The sequence below is a fragment of the Melopsittacus undulatus genome, chromosome 9 (genome assembly GCF_012275295.1).
Source record: "Melopsittacus undulatus isolate bMelUnd1 chromosome 9, bMelUnd1.mat.Z, whole genome shotgun sequence".
Taxonomy (NCBI): Eukaryota; Metazoa; Chordata; class Aves; order Psittaciformes; family Psittaculidae; genus Melopsittacus; species Melopsittacus undulatus.
The window spans coordinates 15,573,388-15,594,138 of record NC_047535.1 but is presented as its reverse complement, the minus strand read 5'-3'; the positions used below and the strand labels follow the sequence as shown (position 1 = coordinate 15,594,138).

General features: G+C 42.6%; 1 protein-coding gene across 2 annotated transcripts in view; it reads right to left on the bottom strand.

Moving 5' to 3' along the window:
- LOC101872345 (C2 calcium-dependent domain-containing protein 4C-like) overlaps positions 1-19,315 on the bottom strand; it is a 28,881-nt gene extending 9,566 nt beyond the window's left edge. For both annotated transcript variants that reach the window (XM_031046016.2, XM_031046017.2), the window contains exons 1-2: positions 19,159-19,315; positions 11,900-12,033 (exon numbers count right to left, since the gene is read on the bottom strand). In XM_031046016.2, coding sequence (XP_030901876.2) covers positions 11,900-11,953 — 54 coding nt within the window. In that variant the 5' untranslated portion in view covers positions 11,954-12,033; positions 19,159-19,315. The remainder of the gene's footprint in view (positions 1-11,899; positions 12,034-19,158) is intronic.
- Positions 19,316-20,751: the final 1,436 nt, after the last annotated feature.

Here is a 20,751-nt window from a genome sequence, read left to right as displayed (position 1 = left end):
CATCATTACTATTTTCAAGTAAATTTGAGGCTTTGTAAAGCAAACAAATTTCCAGAAAACTTCAGCTCAGTAAGGGTCTCTTCTGTCAGGGTAAAGAGAAAGAGAGCTACTGGAGCACCTCCCATATGAAGACAGGCTGAGAAAGTTGGGGCTGTTCAGCCTGGAGAAGAGAAGGCTGCATGGAGACCTCATAGCAGCCTTCCAGTATCTGAAGGGGGCCTACAGGGATGCTGGGGAGGGACTATTCATTAGGGACTGTAGTGATAGGACAAGGGGTAACGGGTTGAAACTTAAACAGCAGAGGTTTAGACTGGATGTAAGGAAGAAATTCTTTACTGATAGGGTGGTGAGGTACTGGAATGGGTTGCCCAAGGAGGTAGTGAATGCTCCATCCCTGTCAGTGTTCAAGACCAGGTTGGATGAAGCCTTGTGTGATATGGTTTAGTGTGAGGTGTCCCTGCCCATGGCAGGGGGGTTGGAACTAGATGATCTTGAGGTCCTTTCCAATCCTAACTATTCTATGATTCTATAAAGAGAGAAGAAAACTGATTTAATTCCCTAGCACACAGTTCTAGCACTGGGCTTGTCCACAGGAGGAACTCATTTCAAATGTCCAACTGTTAAATAGAAGACATCCACATCCATCCTAAAAAGTCAACTTTCAGAAAAGCTGTGAGTCTATGTGCTGGTTTTTTGTCATTTTATACACTGTTTGACACCTCAAATAAAAGATTCTTTGAGTCAGCAAATGGGTAATGAGCTACTACTACTACCACATTAAGCAGACGTTGCAATGTCAGTACTTATTCTTTGGAAGAATAACTTCTGGGATTTGTCTGCTTGTGTCTTTTGTTCAAGACACAGGGCTAAAATTGTCCAGTTCAATACGATATCCCATGACCCATGACTTGCATGAATAGCAATATTGAGAGTTTTCTCTTCAGCTGTGCCATAACACACAGAGTCATGCAGAAACCTGAAACAAGGTGATTCTGATTTACAGAAGCATGGCAGGGTTGATCTGTGTACTGCAAAACACTTACTTACAGGTTTTATTGTAAGAGTTCTTAATAACCTTATTAATACACAAGAGTCCTTCCCCAAAGAACACAGATCAAAAACAGCCTTAGACTGAAAAGACAGGAAAGATTAGTGCTCTAATGCACTAGAAATACATGTTCTCAGGGCTTCCTACCTGGTTGCAGCATGTCCCGCAGGTACAGTATGTATGAAGCTTAAATGCACCAGATGACGTTACTGTGTTGAAGCAGCAACCTGCTCGTACAAACAAGGCTTAAGAGACTGAACAAGGAAGCAGGCCAAGGCCATTTCAAAAAGGACAATTCAGCTTGTCAAAACATGCTAGATCTTGATTCAGTGTTTGACACTTTAAAAGCGGTGTTGGCAGCTATCATTTGCCTGTATTTCTGGCACCATGAGCTACAAATAATGGTGGCACTGGAAGAAGAGTCTCCAGGTTCAGCCCTTTGATAACAACAAATACAGTTACTTGCAGGCCACACTCTGTCATACTGTGATGGGCTGTGAGAGCTCAGAAGTGTAATGTAGCTCCAAGGAGTTGCATTTGCCTCTGGAAGCATTCTGGGACTCCAGCCCCTTCCTCCATTCCTCCCTTAGCCCCAGTCCCATTCCTGGGCAGACATTGCAGTGGGAAGAAGCTGACTTGCTCCTCTCTAGCTCATAGAGTCACTCTCTAGTCATTTATATCAGGGTTCACCTAGCTTTTGACTTCAGGTTTGACTCGGAAATATTCCTGCTTTACAGCAAGTTTACACCTCCTAGTCCAGGCAGCTTCACCTAGTCCTTGCAGATTAAATAAGAAAAAAGAAAACTCATGAACAACAAACAGGTATCACTCAAGTTGTAGAATTTAGTTGTTTCAATACATGAAGGTGGCACAAGGTGGGATTGGCCTCAGTATCACGATGGGCAGGACATATAATCCTAAGAGTTACGTCTTTAGCTGGAATACATTTCAGAGTGGTATTACTGATCAGCAGCACCTCATTAAGGAACAGACATTACTTTTGGTACATTGAAGTACATGGACCTCAAAGCTGGACTCTGTCTTTAGACTGTCCACAGCATTTCTGCCTACAGAAGGCCAGTTCTTTCCAAAGTCTCAGTTTAGAAGGACCAGCACTTCCACAATGAAGCTGTTGCTTCTTGTCCACTAAGTTGTATTTCTGCAGAACTATTTTCTGAAATTAGAAACGGTATGATCCTAACCCTGCAAAGCTTCATACAGATGATCTGTGACTGCTTCCCTTATCTCAGAGCTCTTTATAACTCAAGTATATTTAGGAACCAAAAGTCATTTGGAATATCAGGGAAGAAAGGAGAGGAATCAATCGATCCGTTAATGAAATGGATACAGTAAGAAGATTCTGATTCCAGAAGGCAATGTCAAGAGCCCTGTAGACTTCAGGCTACTCTGGGAGAAGGATTTTGTGGAGGTGCCGGTTTTGGTCCTTAGGAGCAGAGAGAAATGATGAAGGCAGACAGTGACAGGGTTTTTATGAGAAAGGAACTGACTGTCTGAAACATCAAAGAAAATTACAAGAAAAGTCTCAAGACACTGTCATTACACCCAGGGATGAAGCAGCTGCTTTGGGGGATTCTGTGGATTGTTCCCACCAGCATTAAGTATCTATTATCATGGGTTTAGAATCAAAGAAGTGTGGAAAACTAGGTTAGAAGTGCCCGGAGAACCACACTGGCTGAAAGCATCAAGCAGGAAGAGTGAGAAAAGCAAGGATTTTCTTTGACAAAATTCCTCCCAAGTCAGGGGATCCATAGGCATGAGAAAAAAAACCACTTTAACTTGTGCTCCCAAGCACAAAGGGTTTAAACATATGGCCAGATATTGCTATAATAAGAAAAACAATTCGAAGTTGTTGCTGTCACACACACATTCCCACTGGGAAAAGGGGAAATAGGCTCACATGACCATAACAAATTCTCTGGCACTCTGTAAGAAATGCTCCACAGTGAGGAGCTGTGCTTAAGGAGGGAGGGTGAAATGAAACCATTATTGTTCGGCTATCTCATCCTCTTTCATTCCCTGAGGCGAGCTTGAGGTTTGAATCCAGTCTCAGCCTCTCTCCCTCCTCCCCCAGGGCCAGCAGCCTCCCACTGGAGCAGGCAATGTGGAACACATGGCACTTGTGTGCTGGGAACCTCCTTCAGCCCAAACACTTCAGAGAAAACAGCCTGCAGTTTACTTGCACCACATGTTTCACTGGAGGCTTTGCATTACCCAAAAGCATGGCAGAACACTACACTTCAGCTGCCGGGACACTTATGGGTTTCTTGCTAGCCATGCATGTAAACATGCTTTCTTCCATTTTCTAGCATTTACAAACATGCTTTACCACTTGACTTGTCTCGGTTAAAACAACAAATACAATGAAAACCCTGAGGAATGCTGGTTCTAGCAGCAATCTTAGAAACTGCACAGAAAGGTCATTGAAAAGAAAGAAGCAGTATCAGGGAATACCTTTTCCAGGCCACAGCTGTGAGAAGCACAGCCCTTACCTTCTCAGCAACAGCACCATCCTCAGAGCTAAGCATGAAACCAGCCAAATGATCCAGCAGGTTCTGCATTTTCTACCCACCTGAATCAATAATAAAAGCAGCTTCCTGGACAGCGGTCTTGTTCTGTCCCTGGGCAGATGGTCAGTTGTATAAAGATAAGGAGGGCAGGGGCCACCCCTCACAAGTGTCTCTGAGGCTAAAACCACCTGAAAGCTGTTGTTTCACTTCCACAGAGCAAATCCCATCTCTGGCCTCCAGGACAGGATGGTTTTTTGTTCCTGTGCCAGAATAGGGTCTGCCTCATCAGCACCCCTCAAACAGTAGGGTCAGGACCATAAAATCATCCACTTATTTCTGCTGCTTTCAGTTAAGCAGAACTCATTAGCAAGCTGAAGACTGGCAGATGGCACAGGCACCTATAAGCACAGTACTCTGGCTTCCAGGATTCCTAGTACTGAGCTACTTAACAGCAGCACCTTCACTTTGTAGGCTGTTTGTTCTTATTTGCTATTTACTAGCAAACTGGAAAGATCAACTGATTTTAAGTAACTAAAATATTATACTCATCAATTTATTGCTAAGGAACTTATTGAAGCAACCAAGTGAGAGCATTCAAGCTGCTAAAGCAGCAGTCACACCAGAGGAGCTTCAGCCCCAGATACTGAACCCACACTGCTCATTCAGGGATCAGCTGTTTCAGGCAGGCTGAAAGTCATTAACAACTGCCCCACTTCATCAGTCAACAATTTGCCCTCCTCTATAAGTATAATCCAAACCTTTTCTGCTTTCTCTTAGATCCGAGTCAAAGTGCCTTGGAAGTTGTAGAGGACTCCAGTGACCCTGGGTTTGAGGCAGTTCACTAGGGAAAACTTGCAAGATGAATGACAGGGGCTTGAGATTTTCTTTATTATTATTTATTCAGTAACTATTGCACTGGTGTCAGGGAGCTGTTGTGCTAGTTACAGTGATACGAGCCCTTCAAGGATGGTTTCAGTGGTACGTGACCTTACTGGGATCATGCAGGAGCACATTTCACCCACTGCAAAGAGTGGCAAACAAGAGAAAAGAGCACTCCTGGGCTTGTGCTATTCTACTGAATGCTTTGATTTTAAATGTTTTTGAGAAGTGTCTTCAGCGTGCTGCCCAGTGGAACTCTGAGAAAGCATTTCATAAATCAGTTTAAGTAAGCAGCACGTGATGTCCCCCAGGCAAAGAAATCCTTTTGGGTTCTCTGTACAGTAAGAAGCCATTAAAAGAAAGAACTCAGGATTGCTATCAGTGAATGACTGACGATAATATGGAACATTGATCTGATACAGGAAATGCAAACAAATTATACCTTTAGAGGGGGTCAGAAAACAGCTCAGCATTACAACAAATCACCATCAGACCCTGGAGACAGAGCAGCTGGGAATGGGCTGGTGCTCCCCCCTTTCAGTCATGCTGGCTTTGCCTCTGTGTAATCCTGCTGACTGCAGGCTCTGACTGCAGAAGTGAGAAGTGAATCATGTGCCAAATACACTCCATGCTAGTTTTGACCAGATTGGCAATTGTGACTCCAGAGTTTCCAACTTTTATGTCCATCCTAAACATCTCTTCCACTGGAGCACTTGAGCTCCACACAAAATACTCAGTGCTTTAGCAAAGTTCTTTTTATGGAGGAATTGCTGGTATATTCTTGCTCATTTTTTCTATGGTTCTTTTGAAGCATCATCTTACTTAAAACCTGTGATGTCAAGAACAGGAGCAATACTCCTCTTCAGAGCTTCCTATGCAGATTTCATGGCTTTTTAATTTTTACCTCTCTTTCCACCCCCCCCCCCCCCATACTGTCCCTTTCATAGAGCACCACTCCCATGCCACCTTTTATTGCTCCATCTATAATGATGCTACTTAGGATATAAAACTATTTAACATAATTCTTCTCCCATTTCCATGCAACAGAAGCACCATAAAATATTGGCCAAAGAAAGCTAACTAGCTGACTTAGATCAGTGCATCTCAAAATCTTATTAAAATATTTAGCAGATAACGATCTGCGTTCCAGTGTTTCATCTTTTATCTTTTGTCTGCCTTAGATTACACTTCACTGCAGAAATCCATTTCCCTTCTCTCCTAGAAATTAAGTGCCCATCAGGTTTCTGACATCTCTAAATCCAGTTTATCTCTATGTATCAAATCCATTTCCTAGACCCCTGCTTGCATGTGCTTGAAGCAGATATGGTAGCCAAATCAAAACAAGGCTTTGGCTGTATATGACTGATCTAGAGATCTCATATCCTGTTACCAGCAACTACTGCTGGTATTGGAGTTTCTCTCTGAAGTCCAGACTATTTACACAAGGCAAGTCTGCAGATTATGCCATTTTTGGACAAGGAACGCACAGTCTCTGAGCATCATCCCTCTCTATTGCAAACACTGCATTATCTAATTCTCCGTCATCATCTTATCCTGCTGCATCAGGAAAGTAATTCAGGTTTCAGCTCCTTTTTTCCCCAGAGGAAAAATGTTCTAGATCCCAATCCCTGCTGTGATCCTTTTAGGCTAAATTTATTCATGGCCAGTCCAGGCTCATCTGTCCTTAGGCCAATATTTTCCTGAATCTTACACAATTCTTTCCCTTCTTCCATCCCACCAGCATTCACCCTGCAATGCACTATAGAACAATTATTTCAGCCTTTCTGCAGATACATGTCATAGTCTTTTCGTTTCCTCTTGCAGAGGACATATATAATAGTCCTATCCTTCTCTGTGATAGGTGAGCCCACTAATGCTTTGTATAAAAGCAGGAATATTCCTTGTATCCAAAGGAGACAGATCTCCCAGTACATATCTTTTTCAGGACTCCCCATGGTGGTCACATGGTTTACTGGTGCTCTTAAGCCACTCCTCACAAATAGCTCACCTTCTGGTGCAGAGTTTTGTTCTTGCTTCTAATTGCAAAACCATGTGTTTTCCAGCTCTGAAAGTCTTCTGGTCTCTTACTTCAGCCCTCCATGAGGACAGTTCTATTTGTCTTGTTTTAAAGGAGCAAAGTTCCTCCACCCTCACCCAAATCCTCCCATGTAGTGCATTTCAAGTAAATGCTTCTTTATGTTGGAGGGAGAGGCAGAATATTTGGGTATTGGTCATCAGTAAAAAAACCCAACAAGATTATATTTTCCGGATTGAGGCTGGAGAAATCTGTATAGAACATCTCATGCACACAGCTGAAATGTTTGTTGGCAACACAGACAGTGGGGTTACCTGTACTGAGCCCCATACTGGACATAGAATCCTTCACCAGTATCCTTGGTATGTATGGGCAGTTTCTCTAGATAGTGACTAGTCAAGAGGAGAACATTTTGAGAAATACAAGCATCCTGACTCACTGCTCCTGATCACACTCTTGCCCTCCTCTATAAAAGATGCTGACTACCTGGATCTAAACTTTTTGCTCTCACTTTGCCATTCTCTTTGCTCCACTTCTTTGCCAGAATCACAATCCAGCTCTCCTTTTTTTTTCTTTTTGCTAAGTGCCTAGCAGATGGTTAGATTGCAATTAGACATACATACATGGTACCACCTGCTACATCCTTTATTTTCTCTTTGCCTCTGGAACAGCTGTTGGATTTAAATTTTGCAAATTCAGAGTAAAAGAGAGAAGAGAATTTTGCTTTTCTTGTTCTTCAGATGCTGCAGTTCTCGAGGGTGACAGGGCATGTAACAAACTCAGTATTTAAGACCACAGGTAACCAATGTTTTACATAGTTTTGTTGGTGAAACAGTAGACATTTAATGAGTTTACTTAAGGAGTCCCCAGAATTGATATAGGTCAAAAGTTTGACCCTAAGGTTTTTGGGGTTTTCTGACCTTCCTCTGATTTTACCAATATGCACAAAGGAAGCCAAACAACTGCAAGTTTTATCAACCAATAGCTATGAAACGATAAAGCAACCAATGCACCAAAATGTGAGATGGCAAAAAAAAAATCTCATTGCTATACTTTGAATACCTCATCTAAAAGTGAGGGAGATGAGATACATAGTGCATCATTTTCCTGTTTTTCAATTTACTGACCCCTAAGTCAGTCATTGACTTTATCAATAACTTGGCATAATTTTCTCAAAAGCATTGATATATGTCAATGTAATTTTAACATCTATTTTCAAGTCAGCTGTAAAAATGCAGATAATCATTAACTTCCTGCTGCTTGATACTGTGACAGACACAGTTCTGTGTTATCAGAGGAAAACAAATCATGCCAGTGCCCAATCCCAGAGCTGGCCATGCTCGCTGGAGAAACGCTGTCTGCTCTTGGGGAGGCACATGAAATACACAGGCTGACCTGAGGTGTATGAGCTCGGCTCTGGTAGCAGAATCTAGTCTGCACCACAGTATTAAATCTCCACAGAAAGTTGAGCTGTTCACTGCTTACATGGTTCAGCTAACAAGTATAAACAAAGTGCATCTTACTGCATGGGATTTGTTTGGTTTTATTTGGGGATTTTCTTCTCATTCTACAGTAAAAAACCAAAACCCAAACCAACAGAAATGGTGATAAGCATAGCTCCCCTGTTAAAAGGCTGTACTTCAGCAACAGATAGCAGAATAGTTACCATTCCCTCTCTGAGTTGCTGGGCAGAAACAATGTCTAAGCACACAGTAAACATCTGCAAAACCTGTCCAAGAGCCAGGAAAGGATTTTGAGTTGAGACTGGTAAGGACTGTTGCCCTGTGGCCAAGTTTTCTGAAGCAGTATAAGTTTCCTTGCAAACAATAAAGCTGTAACTGATTCCTTTCACAGTCATTAATGCATAGAAAATCTAATGCCATGCTCTCCCTTTCCTCTTTTCCCTATGTCTAATATCTTTGCCATTTCAAATTGTAATCAATTTAAAGCTGTTTCCTCAGCACTAACTGCACAAGTAGACAAGTCTCACATTTTTACTAAATCATTACCTTCAACAAGGAACTTAAGCAACATACCCAGGTTTTTTCCTTTCTAATTGCTCCCTACCCTCAAACATGCACAATTCACAATAAACTAAAATCATGTTTCCTAAGCCAAGTCTGAGATACCTGCAAAGCTGGCGTGCCTGCCTCTGAGGGCAACAACTGGCACTGACTATGGAAAGCACAGTACAGAGCCTGTTCTGTTCCTGCAGGACAGAAACATCAGTTTTATGTGTATAAAGTAACACTTAGTAAAATTCAAGTAGAACTGCTAGGATAAGTTCATACTAGAATAAAATTGTATTAAATACTTAAGGGATATACAATACTTCTGGGCAAGCTGTGCTTCTAATTACTATATCTCTAGTTTGGCACTGTTACATGTTATTGAAGGAATACTAAAAATCACCCCTCAGGCAAAATAGTTACATTTAATAATACTATCTAGTACTGCTTGCTCTAATACTGCAACTGCCTGCCTCTATACAGTTATCCTAACAACCTCAGGACCAGTGAAGGGAAGAGCTGAGCGCATTGTGTCACACAGGTTGCAGCTCTCACCTCTTTAAAGAATACCTGATAAACCAGGATAATTAATCCTGTGATGCAGCTATTGCTTCAGCACCATGACAGCCTTTAAAATGCCCTAAACATATTTGCAGGCATCATCTCTCATTATCATATCTATGGCCTTAACCCAGCAACACCTTGAAGTGTATGCTTAGCCACAGAACAGAGCTCTGGCTAATCATCTCACTGTGTACTTTCTCCCTGCCAGGAAAACAAGGATGCTAGTACTCATAAGCAAGCTGTGCTAAGGCCTAATCCTGCCCCATGAACATCAGCAAGATTTGTACCACTAACTTCCATAGGTACAAGATCAGTCAGCAGGGGGTAGATTTTTCATGTAAGGGTGCAGATAGTAAGAACCGTGCTGATTTTCCAAATTGCAACAAGGGTCTATTAGCCATTTTGGGTGCCAGGTACCTTCAGAAAACTGGTCCTTGCCTATTGAACTGTTTCTTTCTCCAAGGAAAAGGATGCCACTATAGACCTAACTGACTTTTTTTTCTTTGTTGCCACATTCACAGCTCTCAACCATGATGCTATTGCTGAGATGTTCAATCCTCATGCTAGCTGCTGAATCTGGGCATCGAAAAACAATCAATGACACAGTGCTTTGCCAGAAGAGTAAAAAGAGGCAATACAACAAGATCCCTTGCCTGCTTGTCACGATTTAAAGGTGCCAGTAGTTACTGAAGCTCTGGGAGAAAGATAAAGTTGACTAGGTGGGATTTTTTTGTCGTTGGGTCATTGGTGGATTTTTTTAATGGATTTTAACACATAGATCATTAGCTACACATTTAATCACGTGCATGGCTTTTCCTCAGATACTGAGTGCTGTATACTGTGGCACTCCAGTGTCATTCCTTCAAGTGCAATAGTGAAGGAGGACTCATTTTTGCGCCTGGCACTGCAACATTTGAGCCAGATCAATCACTATTTGTCTCAGAGGTGGCTGCACCTCAAACTGGGCAAATAAACCTCTGTTTTAATTATTTAGATAGTCTGAAGAACCTGCAGTCTGGACTCCTGCACAGAAATTCAGATCTCTGGACAATGTGGGGACACGGAAGAGATTAAATTTCTGGTTAAGGGAAGAGTATTCCACTGTAAAGACCAGAAGGCAGAAATGGTTGGATGTGTGCCACTACAAAAACTTACTCACTGGACTCCACAGCAACTGGAGACATGATCACAGTTCTTTGTGGATACAAGTATAAAAAAGTAAAAGCAACACTAATGAGATAATTATTCATAGATTGCCTTGATCTCTTGCTTCCTCCACCAACTCAGAATTGGCTGCTTCTAGATCCCTTCACAAAGCCTCAAAACACCTCAAGAGCCTTCTCTGCAACATCTGGAATAACTCTCCCATATTTCTCCATCTTGCCACTTTTCCTTCTGTCTTTAGACCCACAAGAGTCCCCAGCCTGCTGCTCTGCTGGAACAGCTGTTTCTTCTCTATTATTCTGCTAATTTATATATTTCATGTAGGTCTTTCATCTGCCTGTAAGTATCCATGAACATCTGTCATCATTCATAAACTAGTTTTACCTGAAGGTGGGGTTGTTTTGTTGTTTTAAGGTATCCACTTGATTTATGTGAAGTGGCTAATGACTAATTGTACACATTTTATTTCAAAAGCACAGTGAATGTAAGCCAACCACCAGAGCTGGCTCAAGGCTTTTTATCATTATAAGCAAACTAAGTCACTCTGCCCTGAGGATGAATAGCCTCAGTTGCACCCAGAGCTGGCTTTTTCTGCCACAGAAAAGCAAACAAAAGCAAACAGGATCTAGAACAGGCTCACGTGTCCCACTTCCCCTCAAAGTAGCTGCTGTTTCATACATTCTTTTCCTCTCTCCTGGCAGCAGCAGATCACAGTCTAGTTTTCAGGGCTCTGTCCAGGTCCATTCCATATTTAATAAACCAAAAGATGTGCAGGTAGAGGCTGCTTGCTCAGCACTGGTAGACAAGAACTATATTTGCACATTTATCCTTAAGATACATCATGCCAAAGTTCTGAGCTGTGTATAATTATCCTCTCCCACTTAATGTCAGGAGTAACTCCTCTTCCCACACAGTCCATGTACAAGCTGATTTACTTCATTGGGTTTTGATAATATTGCATTCTTCACTCATTTGAATAAAGTTAGCTAAACTGACTTGGGACATAATTGTAGAAGACAGATTACAAAGAATCTACTGCTGTCTTTACAATAACTCCTTTTTTTCCTACGAGTTCCTGATTGTCTAGTTCTGTGTAGCCACTTCGTTTATAGAGCAGAATTCCATCCACATATTGGGATTTCTATCAGAGCTCCTCAACCTATTCAAAGCATTAGCAGCAGCAATGAGAAATAACTTTATCTTCCCGCCCCACCTTTTTTAACCTCATACATTTTTAGGTGTGTATTTATCAGCAATACACTAGGACATTGTGGAGCAAATTCACTAGCGTACTGTGGTAGACCACACAGTAATCTATGCTTGTATGTAGGTATAGTGCCTAACAAAGAGATCTTCCCTGTTTTCTCCTGTTCGAGGATATCTCAGAACTTAGTTCACATAAAAAAAAAACCAACAAACCAAACAACCCAAAAAAAACCAACCAAAACAAAACTAAAAAACAAAACCCCACCCCTAAAAGAACCAACCAACCAAAACCATGCTTAAGTTACAGCCACTTACAGCACAAACTGCTGTGCATCAAGTAAGATACAAGAATGAGGGAAAGAAGCAAACAGGGAATGCAGAAATTAACTGAGGAATGAACGAATGTAAGCAGCTTCCTGTCAGAAAAGGTAACTGATGCCTTCCTGTGCACTGCCCTACCACGTACCTTACCGTAGAGGTAACCATCCCAAGACACAGCTCCATTTTCCTGTGATTTCATTCCTTGGCTCTCCAGCAGAGATCAATAATTTCAGCAGTGTTGGCTGCCTGCAGAAGACTGGGGCCGTGCAATGGAAATCCCTGCGAGGCCATAAGGAGAACAGAGCAATTGAACTAGAAGCACAGGAAGGAACAGAGCTTATCTAATACTTCAGCTCCACAAATCCCAAATAATGCTAAAGTAGCACATGGCCCCCAGAGCTGATATTCTGGGATGCTTTTTCTTGAGTGAAAAGTTTACAAATAAATATTTATTTTGAAGAGTTACACTGCTTGTACACGCAAAGGTTACCCTCTGAGTCCAGATGTTAGTGCTTTATTAAACACACGCATTAGAGGCCACTTACTATAAAGAATAGTGCAACTGCAGCCAATTTTTCTTTGGCAAACTTCCAGCAGGAAATAATCCTGTGTCAACTATGTCTCTTTGCTTTGGTACTGCATAGACTCAGACAATGCATCTGTTGGACTCATTTAAATATGTCCAAGTATGTGTTTCATTGTTTTAAAGCATCAAAGACTTTTGCTGTTATAAGTCATAACAAATAACCAATAACTCTTAACAAGAAAACCACAGGAGAAAATCGAGGTGCAGCTGTTGCCAGCCATTGAAGGAGATTGGGAAAAAAAGATAGGAAAGTTATATACATGATAGCGCTCATTATCTAGATTATTTGTTTGAAGACAAGGTGCTAACAACATCTCTCATTTTTAAAATGAAGATTTTGATGTAACACTGAATCACCATAATTAAAAAAAAAATAGTAAAAATTGGTCTTTATTCCAGCAACAAGCCTAATGTGACATTAAGAGAGGCTCCCTGGGGAGCCAAGGAAAACAGCAATGTATTTCCTAAAATACCTGGCACTGCTCCAGTGCTGCATCAGCATTCTTAAAATACATGCAATTGAAAAGACACTATTATTGCTGCACGATATGATTTTCAGACAAAGCAAAAAGTTCAACATAGTTCCATCCAAGTCACATCTGATCTGGAACACTCTGCATAATACCCCAGCAGTTTAGAAAAGTAAATCCAGTTTTAAAAACTGTAGTACAGTATTTCCATGTGGACTTAGTGCAAAATTTGTGTTCCAGCCTTGGATAGGGACAGGAAAAATATAAATAAAGGGCCAAACTTTTAAAAATAAATGCTAATTTAATAGATGCTTTTAAAAACAACCAGGAAAAGTATTGTACTCCAGAGGATCTGTGACCCAAATACTCTGATTTACTTACTGATCATATTGAGAATTAGCACTTAGCTGGGCACGTGGGTTTATAGACAGTCTTCATGTTCTTTTTTATTCTTCCCACAGCAGTTTTGAAAAGCTGGAAGTGTTCATAAGACCAGCAAGAAGTTCAGCTGCAAACATGAACGTTACAATGTTTCTCAGAAGCCACGGGGGACTTGTAATCAAAAGACAACTTGGGTTGCCTTCTAAGGGACAGCATTACAGAAAACATTGCTGTTTGGGAGTCAGTTTTTTTTCTGATGACACAAATACCATACTGGAGGGCAGCCAGACTGATTAAAAAGGGGATCAATTTATGACTGTTCCACGCTGGGTACTGTGTGGGTTATAACTGAGAAGGATGCTCCTCTTAGTCTCCTGACCTCCCACACTGCCAGATCTGTGTCTCATTAACTTTGCTGGGACTGACATTGTGTGGGAACCAGATCTAAATAACAGTCTTCTTCATTCTCTTTGAGCTCTTAAATCTGCTATTCCCTTTAAAATTAGGTACCAAAACATGGCCTCTGTTTTCTGCAATCTTGGTCTTAAATATTACTTACCAAAATTGTTAACCCTGTACACTCTTTCTCTCATTTAGAATTGGCTGATTTTCTGCAGAAGTAACAACTACCACACAAGAGAAAGGCAATTTAAGGATAAACTGTATTTTAGACTGTAATGTAATCACACAACTAGAAAAGAATTTTAGAACATCAGTTGGTCCTGCATTGACAGATGATCAGTCAGCGCCTTGTCTTTTCATCGTGACTGAAATTAGCAGAGCTGGGGAAAAAAATCAGCAAGGTTGTGACAAGATTGGTACAATTTTGTGCATGACCTCGAGTTCTGCAAGGTTGCTAGTATAAGAGATGATACTCCTTCTGTTACTTTATTTGTTAAGGACAACAGTCCAGAGATTTTTTTCTAATAAATTAATTTCTGGAAGTTATTGTGCAAATCTGAAGAGTCAAATACAGCAGTGCTATAATATCTCTTTAGAATAACTTATTTCCTTAAAGAATTGGACCCCTGTATGTCAAGTGAGACTGAGGACTTTACTGGAAGGCCCAATTATTACTAGAATATAAAAGCCAATGCAAAATAACTCAGTTGTTGTAACACAATAATGCTGTGCTTTTCATGTAGTAGAATGGTATGGACTAAATAAGAAAGGTGAATGTAGTCTAAATGAAAAACACAGGAATGTTTCAACAAGGCAAGGAGTACAATTGCTGCCCAGAATTTCCCCTCATATACTTGGAATCTTCACTGAATGTGTTTAACACAAGACATGATACTATCTTACACCTGCTGGTGGATACACGATATCCACAAGTGGGAATGAAAGGAAAAATGGGGAAGAAAACTGGAACCATCCCCTCTTTCTCTGTGCCTTTTCCACTTGTAGCACAAGGGTCTTTTACCACCATTACCTATTACAGCTCAGAGAAGACTCTGGATGTCGTCCACAGGTAGTGGTGAGAAAGTGTTAAGTCTGGTAAGAGTCAGATGGTAGCAATGTAAGCCAAGGTGGCAGAGATACTTAAGTAATCTTTATAAAGTTTATGAACTACCCACAACACCAGACACAATGCTATCAAGACACCCTTTGCATGTTCCTTCAATTAAATAGGTTTAAAATACATATGAGTGCTCCCAGAGAAGAATCTTCAGAATCCACAATGAACAGAACAAACTGGAAGAATGGCTTAATGTCAAGAAGCTTAATAGAGAGGTTCAAAGTGTAAAGAAAAAGCACCTTCACAAATACCAACTGGAAAATAATCAGCCCTATACCAGAATAGCTGAAGTTATCTGAAGGTCTAAGTTGATTCACAGATGAAAGCTAAAATGCCAGTACAGAGAGCTGCACTGGGAGATTACAGGAATCTCAAAGAAATTCTTCTCAGGAACACCTGAATAGGCATTAGTCATGCAGAGAAAACTTAATTCTTCCAATTACGAAATTGAAATTTCAACAAATATAAACCCAGAATCATGATGTATTTGTTTACCATAACCAAAAAAGAGCAATACAAGAAGAACTAATCTGAATTAGAGCCACAACTCTGGCCTAGATCCTCAAAGAAACTTCCCAGTAAGGCTGGTGGAACACCAAAACCATACATCTATAGAGAGATGCTGCATCTCCTAGCCTGAAGATTTTAACAAAGAGATTAAACCAACAGTGGCCTTGCAAGATATACACACCTTTCCATAGTCCAGGAAGTTGGTTTCATGGCTTTCTCTCAGCCCTGTATTTTTTAGGGCTGTACAACTCATTATAGACCTGAATGTTGTGAGGAACATATCCCTGAAAACATTGCTTGGTCTCCTTCTCTTTCAAACTTTGCTTTACTATAACACTTTAAAGCAACAAACAATAGCTTAGGCTATTGTAACAGAATGTAACAGAAATACATTATACAAGCCATTAGCATTCTACACTGTTTGTTTCATTCAATCTGCTATTCCTTACAGTCTAATCAGGAAGTTCTTCAGAATAAAGTATGAGCTTTTATTCCATGCTTGCTTAATGCCTAGATAAATCAGATCTCTTCCTAAAGCAATAACACAAACAATAACATTATTAGAAAAATAAGAAATAAGTAAGCATTGCAACAATGTAAACAAAATAGCTTGCACCTTAGCCTGTATCTACCAGGGAGCAGCAAAGATTGGATGCTTCCTCTAAGATGGAAAATTAGAAACCACATACAAAAACACAGCAAACAAAGCACTAGCCATGCTATAGCATGCAAAGAATAGCAGCAATACAGGTATCACAATAGCACAATAAAGAGCACAAACCATTACAGAGGTTCACACCAGTAAAACATATTCAAGGTACAGCCAGAAAAATCAGTCCACAGACCAGGCTGATATCTACTGAATGTAGCCTGGCACAGACACAATATAGTAGTTATTACAACAAGTATACATATAAAGGTGGTTGAAAATCAGACCATAGTCTTTGCCTATCCCAGTCTAAAGGAACAAAGCCCATAACTAAACAAACAGTTCTACAGCATAGCTCAAACACAGACTAAACGTCCAGGGCTGAGCTTATATGGAGCTCCTGGGCCCATGGGCAGAGGGTGTGGGTAGAGGCCCCAGGTGAGGTTGGTCAGGGCTATTAGTGCACTCAAGTACTAGTATAACGTTACTGCCAGCTAATGCTACAGCAATAATGACAGTGCTGTCTTTTGCCTAACGTTACTCATCAAGGGTAACTTAGACTCATTATAAATGCAATTTTTATAACTGTGTGTCTTAAATTTCTTTTCAAAGCCTTCTAATGTAGTTATTCAAGTAGTCTAGTCACACACACAGAGAATCTAGTTTACATGCTTGGGTATGATTTATGCTGCATTTTAATGGACCTGTTCTGAGACAGTAATTTAAAATTTATTTGAAATGACAAATGAGAAAACTGTTTATGGCATACTTCATTGAAGGCCCCTGCACACACACTTGACTAAGTTCTAGTTCACAGGAAACACCAGTAAATATGCCAGTATTGTTGTCATCCACATGCTATTTAAAGTACCAGAGTCCTAAAATAATTTCAATACAAGGATTAACAGAGGGCTATGAACAAACAAGATGGTATTTGTGGAGAGTTTGTGTAGGTGATTCATGCCTCCGTTTTGGGGGATTGTCTAACACTTACCCTTAAAGCTCTGGGGTTTAGTAATTAAAAGAAGGAAAGATAAAGCATTAGAACAAGTGAAATGGAATATCTTGATTTTAAAATATTCTTTGAATACAAATAAAGCTTAGAAATGTTACTTTAAAAAAAATCACATTTTTCCACTCAGTAACAGCAAATCATAAGCAGTACCTGTCACGCTGGTAACTGCAGCTGGAGTCTGATTTAATCCCAGGAGACTGCAGGAGATGTAATGCAGGTACTAATATCTGCAACTCCGCAGCTAGGACTGGTAAAATCGGTTTAAAAATACTCCAGGAAACCAGTGGCAGACAAAGTCAAAAAAAGAAATGAAAGGGCAAAATTTTCTGCAGAAATGCTAAAGAAGTTCTGGCTTATGCAGGTACATTGATGTAAGTGCTTTTAGATTCATCTGTATTGTGATTATTTTCTTCTTTCACAGGAAATGCACCTACTTGCAAATTTTTACAAGTTGAAATAATGTAAAGGAACCAGGAAGTCATACTTCTGTTCTCTATATCCACTACACTGCAGGAAAAATACAGATATTTCTCATTACTGAAATAACAAAAGCTGGATCCTCGAATGACAGACTAACAGGACACCTCATTTGTTATTGTAATGGTATTATCATAGATTGTTACTGTAGAAGCCAGGTGTGTGCTCAGATCCTCTTGTATTTGTTACCATTCAAAGAGAGAAAAAAAAAACCAGCTGATATGTGCCCCAAATCAAGTCACTAGTTGAGTACAAAGGAAGATAATAAATGTGTCCAGCTACACAGACATATCTGGAGTAGCAAAACATAGAAATGATACCGAGGAGCCTGATCTTGCCACTGTACTATGCATTACTATGTAGTGGAATTTTGTTCTTTGGGACTGAAGGGCATTTTAGCTGACACTGTGATAGCCTTCAGAGAAGATATTTGGAGGGTAATGCAGTACAGCGGTTTAAACGGCCTTCCTGTGAACTGAGAGGAAACAGGAGAATACAAATGATGACAGCAATAGAGCCTAGAATTGTGACCTTGCATGTTATTACATGGGAGAACACACAGGCTAAGGAAAGGTTTACAAGTGAAGCTTTTAAAACAGAAAAGCTAATGTAATGGAGTAGAGGAAGTTTCTTTTGAAACAGTATTACTGCCAGAAAATAGGATATTGCTGCACAAAGAGAAGAATGAAGTGACCATTATATATTCTGTAAAAGGGGAGTTTAAGCTGTACACCAAACAGGGAAAGCAATGTTGTTGGAAGCTTATCATTATAGTGAGTAAAAGGCCAGAATTAAAAAGAATCTGCTTTGTGCAAAATGTTATGGCTGTTCACAGATGGCTTACATCTGCAGAATTACCTGTTAATCATAAGAAATACTTTAATTATTGTTTCTTTTAGTAACAGAATAACAGGCTCTCTTTAGTAACAAGTATAACCATAACTTATTTGTACAACAGAGATATTGGAAATTATTTGCAAGTTAGAAGGAAACCCTGTTTAGTCTCCACTGTATTTTGCATGGCAGATGCTTCTTTTTCCTTTGCTAAAGCTTACACAGCTCACAGTGACTATTAACGACGTTAGCCTTGTGATGCTTTTACTTCTGTAGCATGGGTATATGAGATAACCTGGTTAGGTTTTGTACGTACAGACTGCTTGTACATGCGCACCAAGAAGCATGTTGATACAACCTATGTTGGACTGTGTCACAGTGCAATTGTGAGTTCAGTGTCCTAAGGTTCATTTGTTGGAGCAAAATTACTCTTGAAGGCAAAACTAGCTGTAGTGCTGGCTTTGTGTGATGCAGCTCTTTTATCTGGTTACAGACAAAAACATTTACCAATGGCTGCATTTCAGCTAAATCAGATTCAACCATTTTAATTGCATGGTTTTTAACTGATAAAAACGTAAGTTTTACTGATGAAGACCTTAGTACATATGAGACTAATTCACACAGGGGACTTCAGTTTGCCTCTTAATTTTCTCATATTCACAGAATCACTGACTTGCATTGGAGGGGTCGTTATAGCTCATGCAGTTTCAACCGCCTGTCAGGGGCAGGAACACCTTCCACTAGAGCAGATTGCTCCAACCCTGTCCAACCTGGCCTTGAACACTGCCAGGGATATTGATATGAAAACCATTCACACAAGTAGAACTTTTAAAACCGTACAAGCTGTGCGAATAAAGTCCCCATTTCTTTTGCTGCTACAGCAGTTTCTTGCTGGTGTTACTTGTAAACGCTTAATGCAACCAAACCCATGAGCAGATTGAATTGCTTTCAAAGCGTACTGACCGTATCGGGGCACTCTTGTCACTTTGAAACCATCTCTGCCACAGACTTGAAGCTTCAGGTCTACCAAAGGGACGAGTATCTGGGTAATGCTGCTAGGGCCTGGGCAAAATCAGTGCGCCTGAACTCTCCCGGAGGGAAAACCCAGCCCGGGAACGGGTGTGAGCCCCTGCTCGAGGTGCGAGCGCGGGTGCCCGCGCGGCTCGGGCCCTCCGCAGGCCGCCCACCGAGCGCCACAGCACGGCGCGCGCCCCCTCACCGCGCAGCACCGGCGCGAGCCACCGCGTGAGGCGGGCAGCGCGAGGGTGCGAGCGCGCGCTGCCTCAGGGGCCGGCTGAGGCGGGCGCCTCGCGCCTCCCCAGCAGCCCTCCGTCCGCGGGGCTCGCCGTGCCACACGGCTCTGTCGAACGTGTCGCTGTGAGAACAATGCCGGCCTTCCCCGGCCGCGTTCTTCTGGCTTATTCGCCTTCCTGAGGAGCTGCCGACCCCGGTGATTGCGGTCCTTATCGGGCAGCGACGGACCGACGCTATCTCACAGCCTCAGCGAGGGCTGCGGCCGGCGGAGATGCCTCTCCCTCACGCCTGAGGTGAGGCGGGACCTAAGCTCGCGGGCCGGCGAGCCAGCTGAGGCGGGGCTTCTCTCCCGCCGGTGTCCGGGTCAGCGGAAGGCTGGGCGGGCGGGAGATGGGGGTCACTCGGGCTGGGTGGGCGGGGGTCCCGGACTCCCCCCGCCATGGGCCCGGCGGCAGAGCGGGCCGGGTCCGGCCGTACCGGGCGAAGGGCGGTGGAGCGGTCCCGGAGTGATGACGCGCTTCCTGCCCTCCCCGGCGGGGGTCTGCGCCTGGAGTCCGCAGCGGCGGCGGCTGCAGGCGGCTGCGGAACAGGCGGGAGCGGGCAACAGGCGAGCGGGGGGAAGGAAAGAAGCGAGCGAGCGAGCTGCGGGGCTTAGGCGCTGTGCAATGCTACAGTAACGCCGTTCCCGGTAGGAGCCCGCGAGGACCCCCTTGTCCTGCCCTGCCGTTGCACGTTGCATGGAGTGTCCGGTCCGTGCTGAGCCGCCGGGAGGGGGATGACTTCACGCAGCGCTGAGCGGCGGGAGCGCGGAGTCGCTCCGTGCCTGCGGCGCCTCAGCTGCTGCTGGGTTTCTCGTGTAGATGCTGTATTGCCCCCAGCAGGCTGTCGGTCGGGAGCGGGAGCTGCACTCCGTCCAGCACTGCCTTGTTCGCCCAACAAGTTGCCGGTTCTAGGGAGTACGGTAGTAGCCCAGCCCAATGCTGTGTAGGCAGCCGGGTTGCGGCGCCCTGGTTGCGGTTCCGCCAGCGGGAGGGCTGATCCCCGGGGAGGGGAGAGTGGCTCCCGCTCACCTTGCTTTCGTCAGGAACAGGGCCTGGGTGGGAGGGAGGCAAACCGCTGTCCTTTGGGATTGCTCCCTGTACCCTATAGGATTGGTATGGAAACGAGTTGCTGGGGCGGCAGCTCTTCCCTGCCCCTCGCAGCTTGTTTCGGGAAGCTTCGCGTGGCCGGGTCGGGGGGTGAGTTTGCCTGAGGGACGGAGCCATCGAGCGCTGCTGGTGACCGCGATGGAGAAAAAAAACC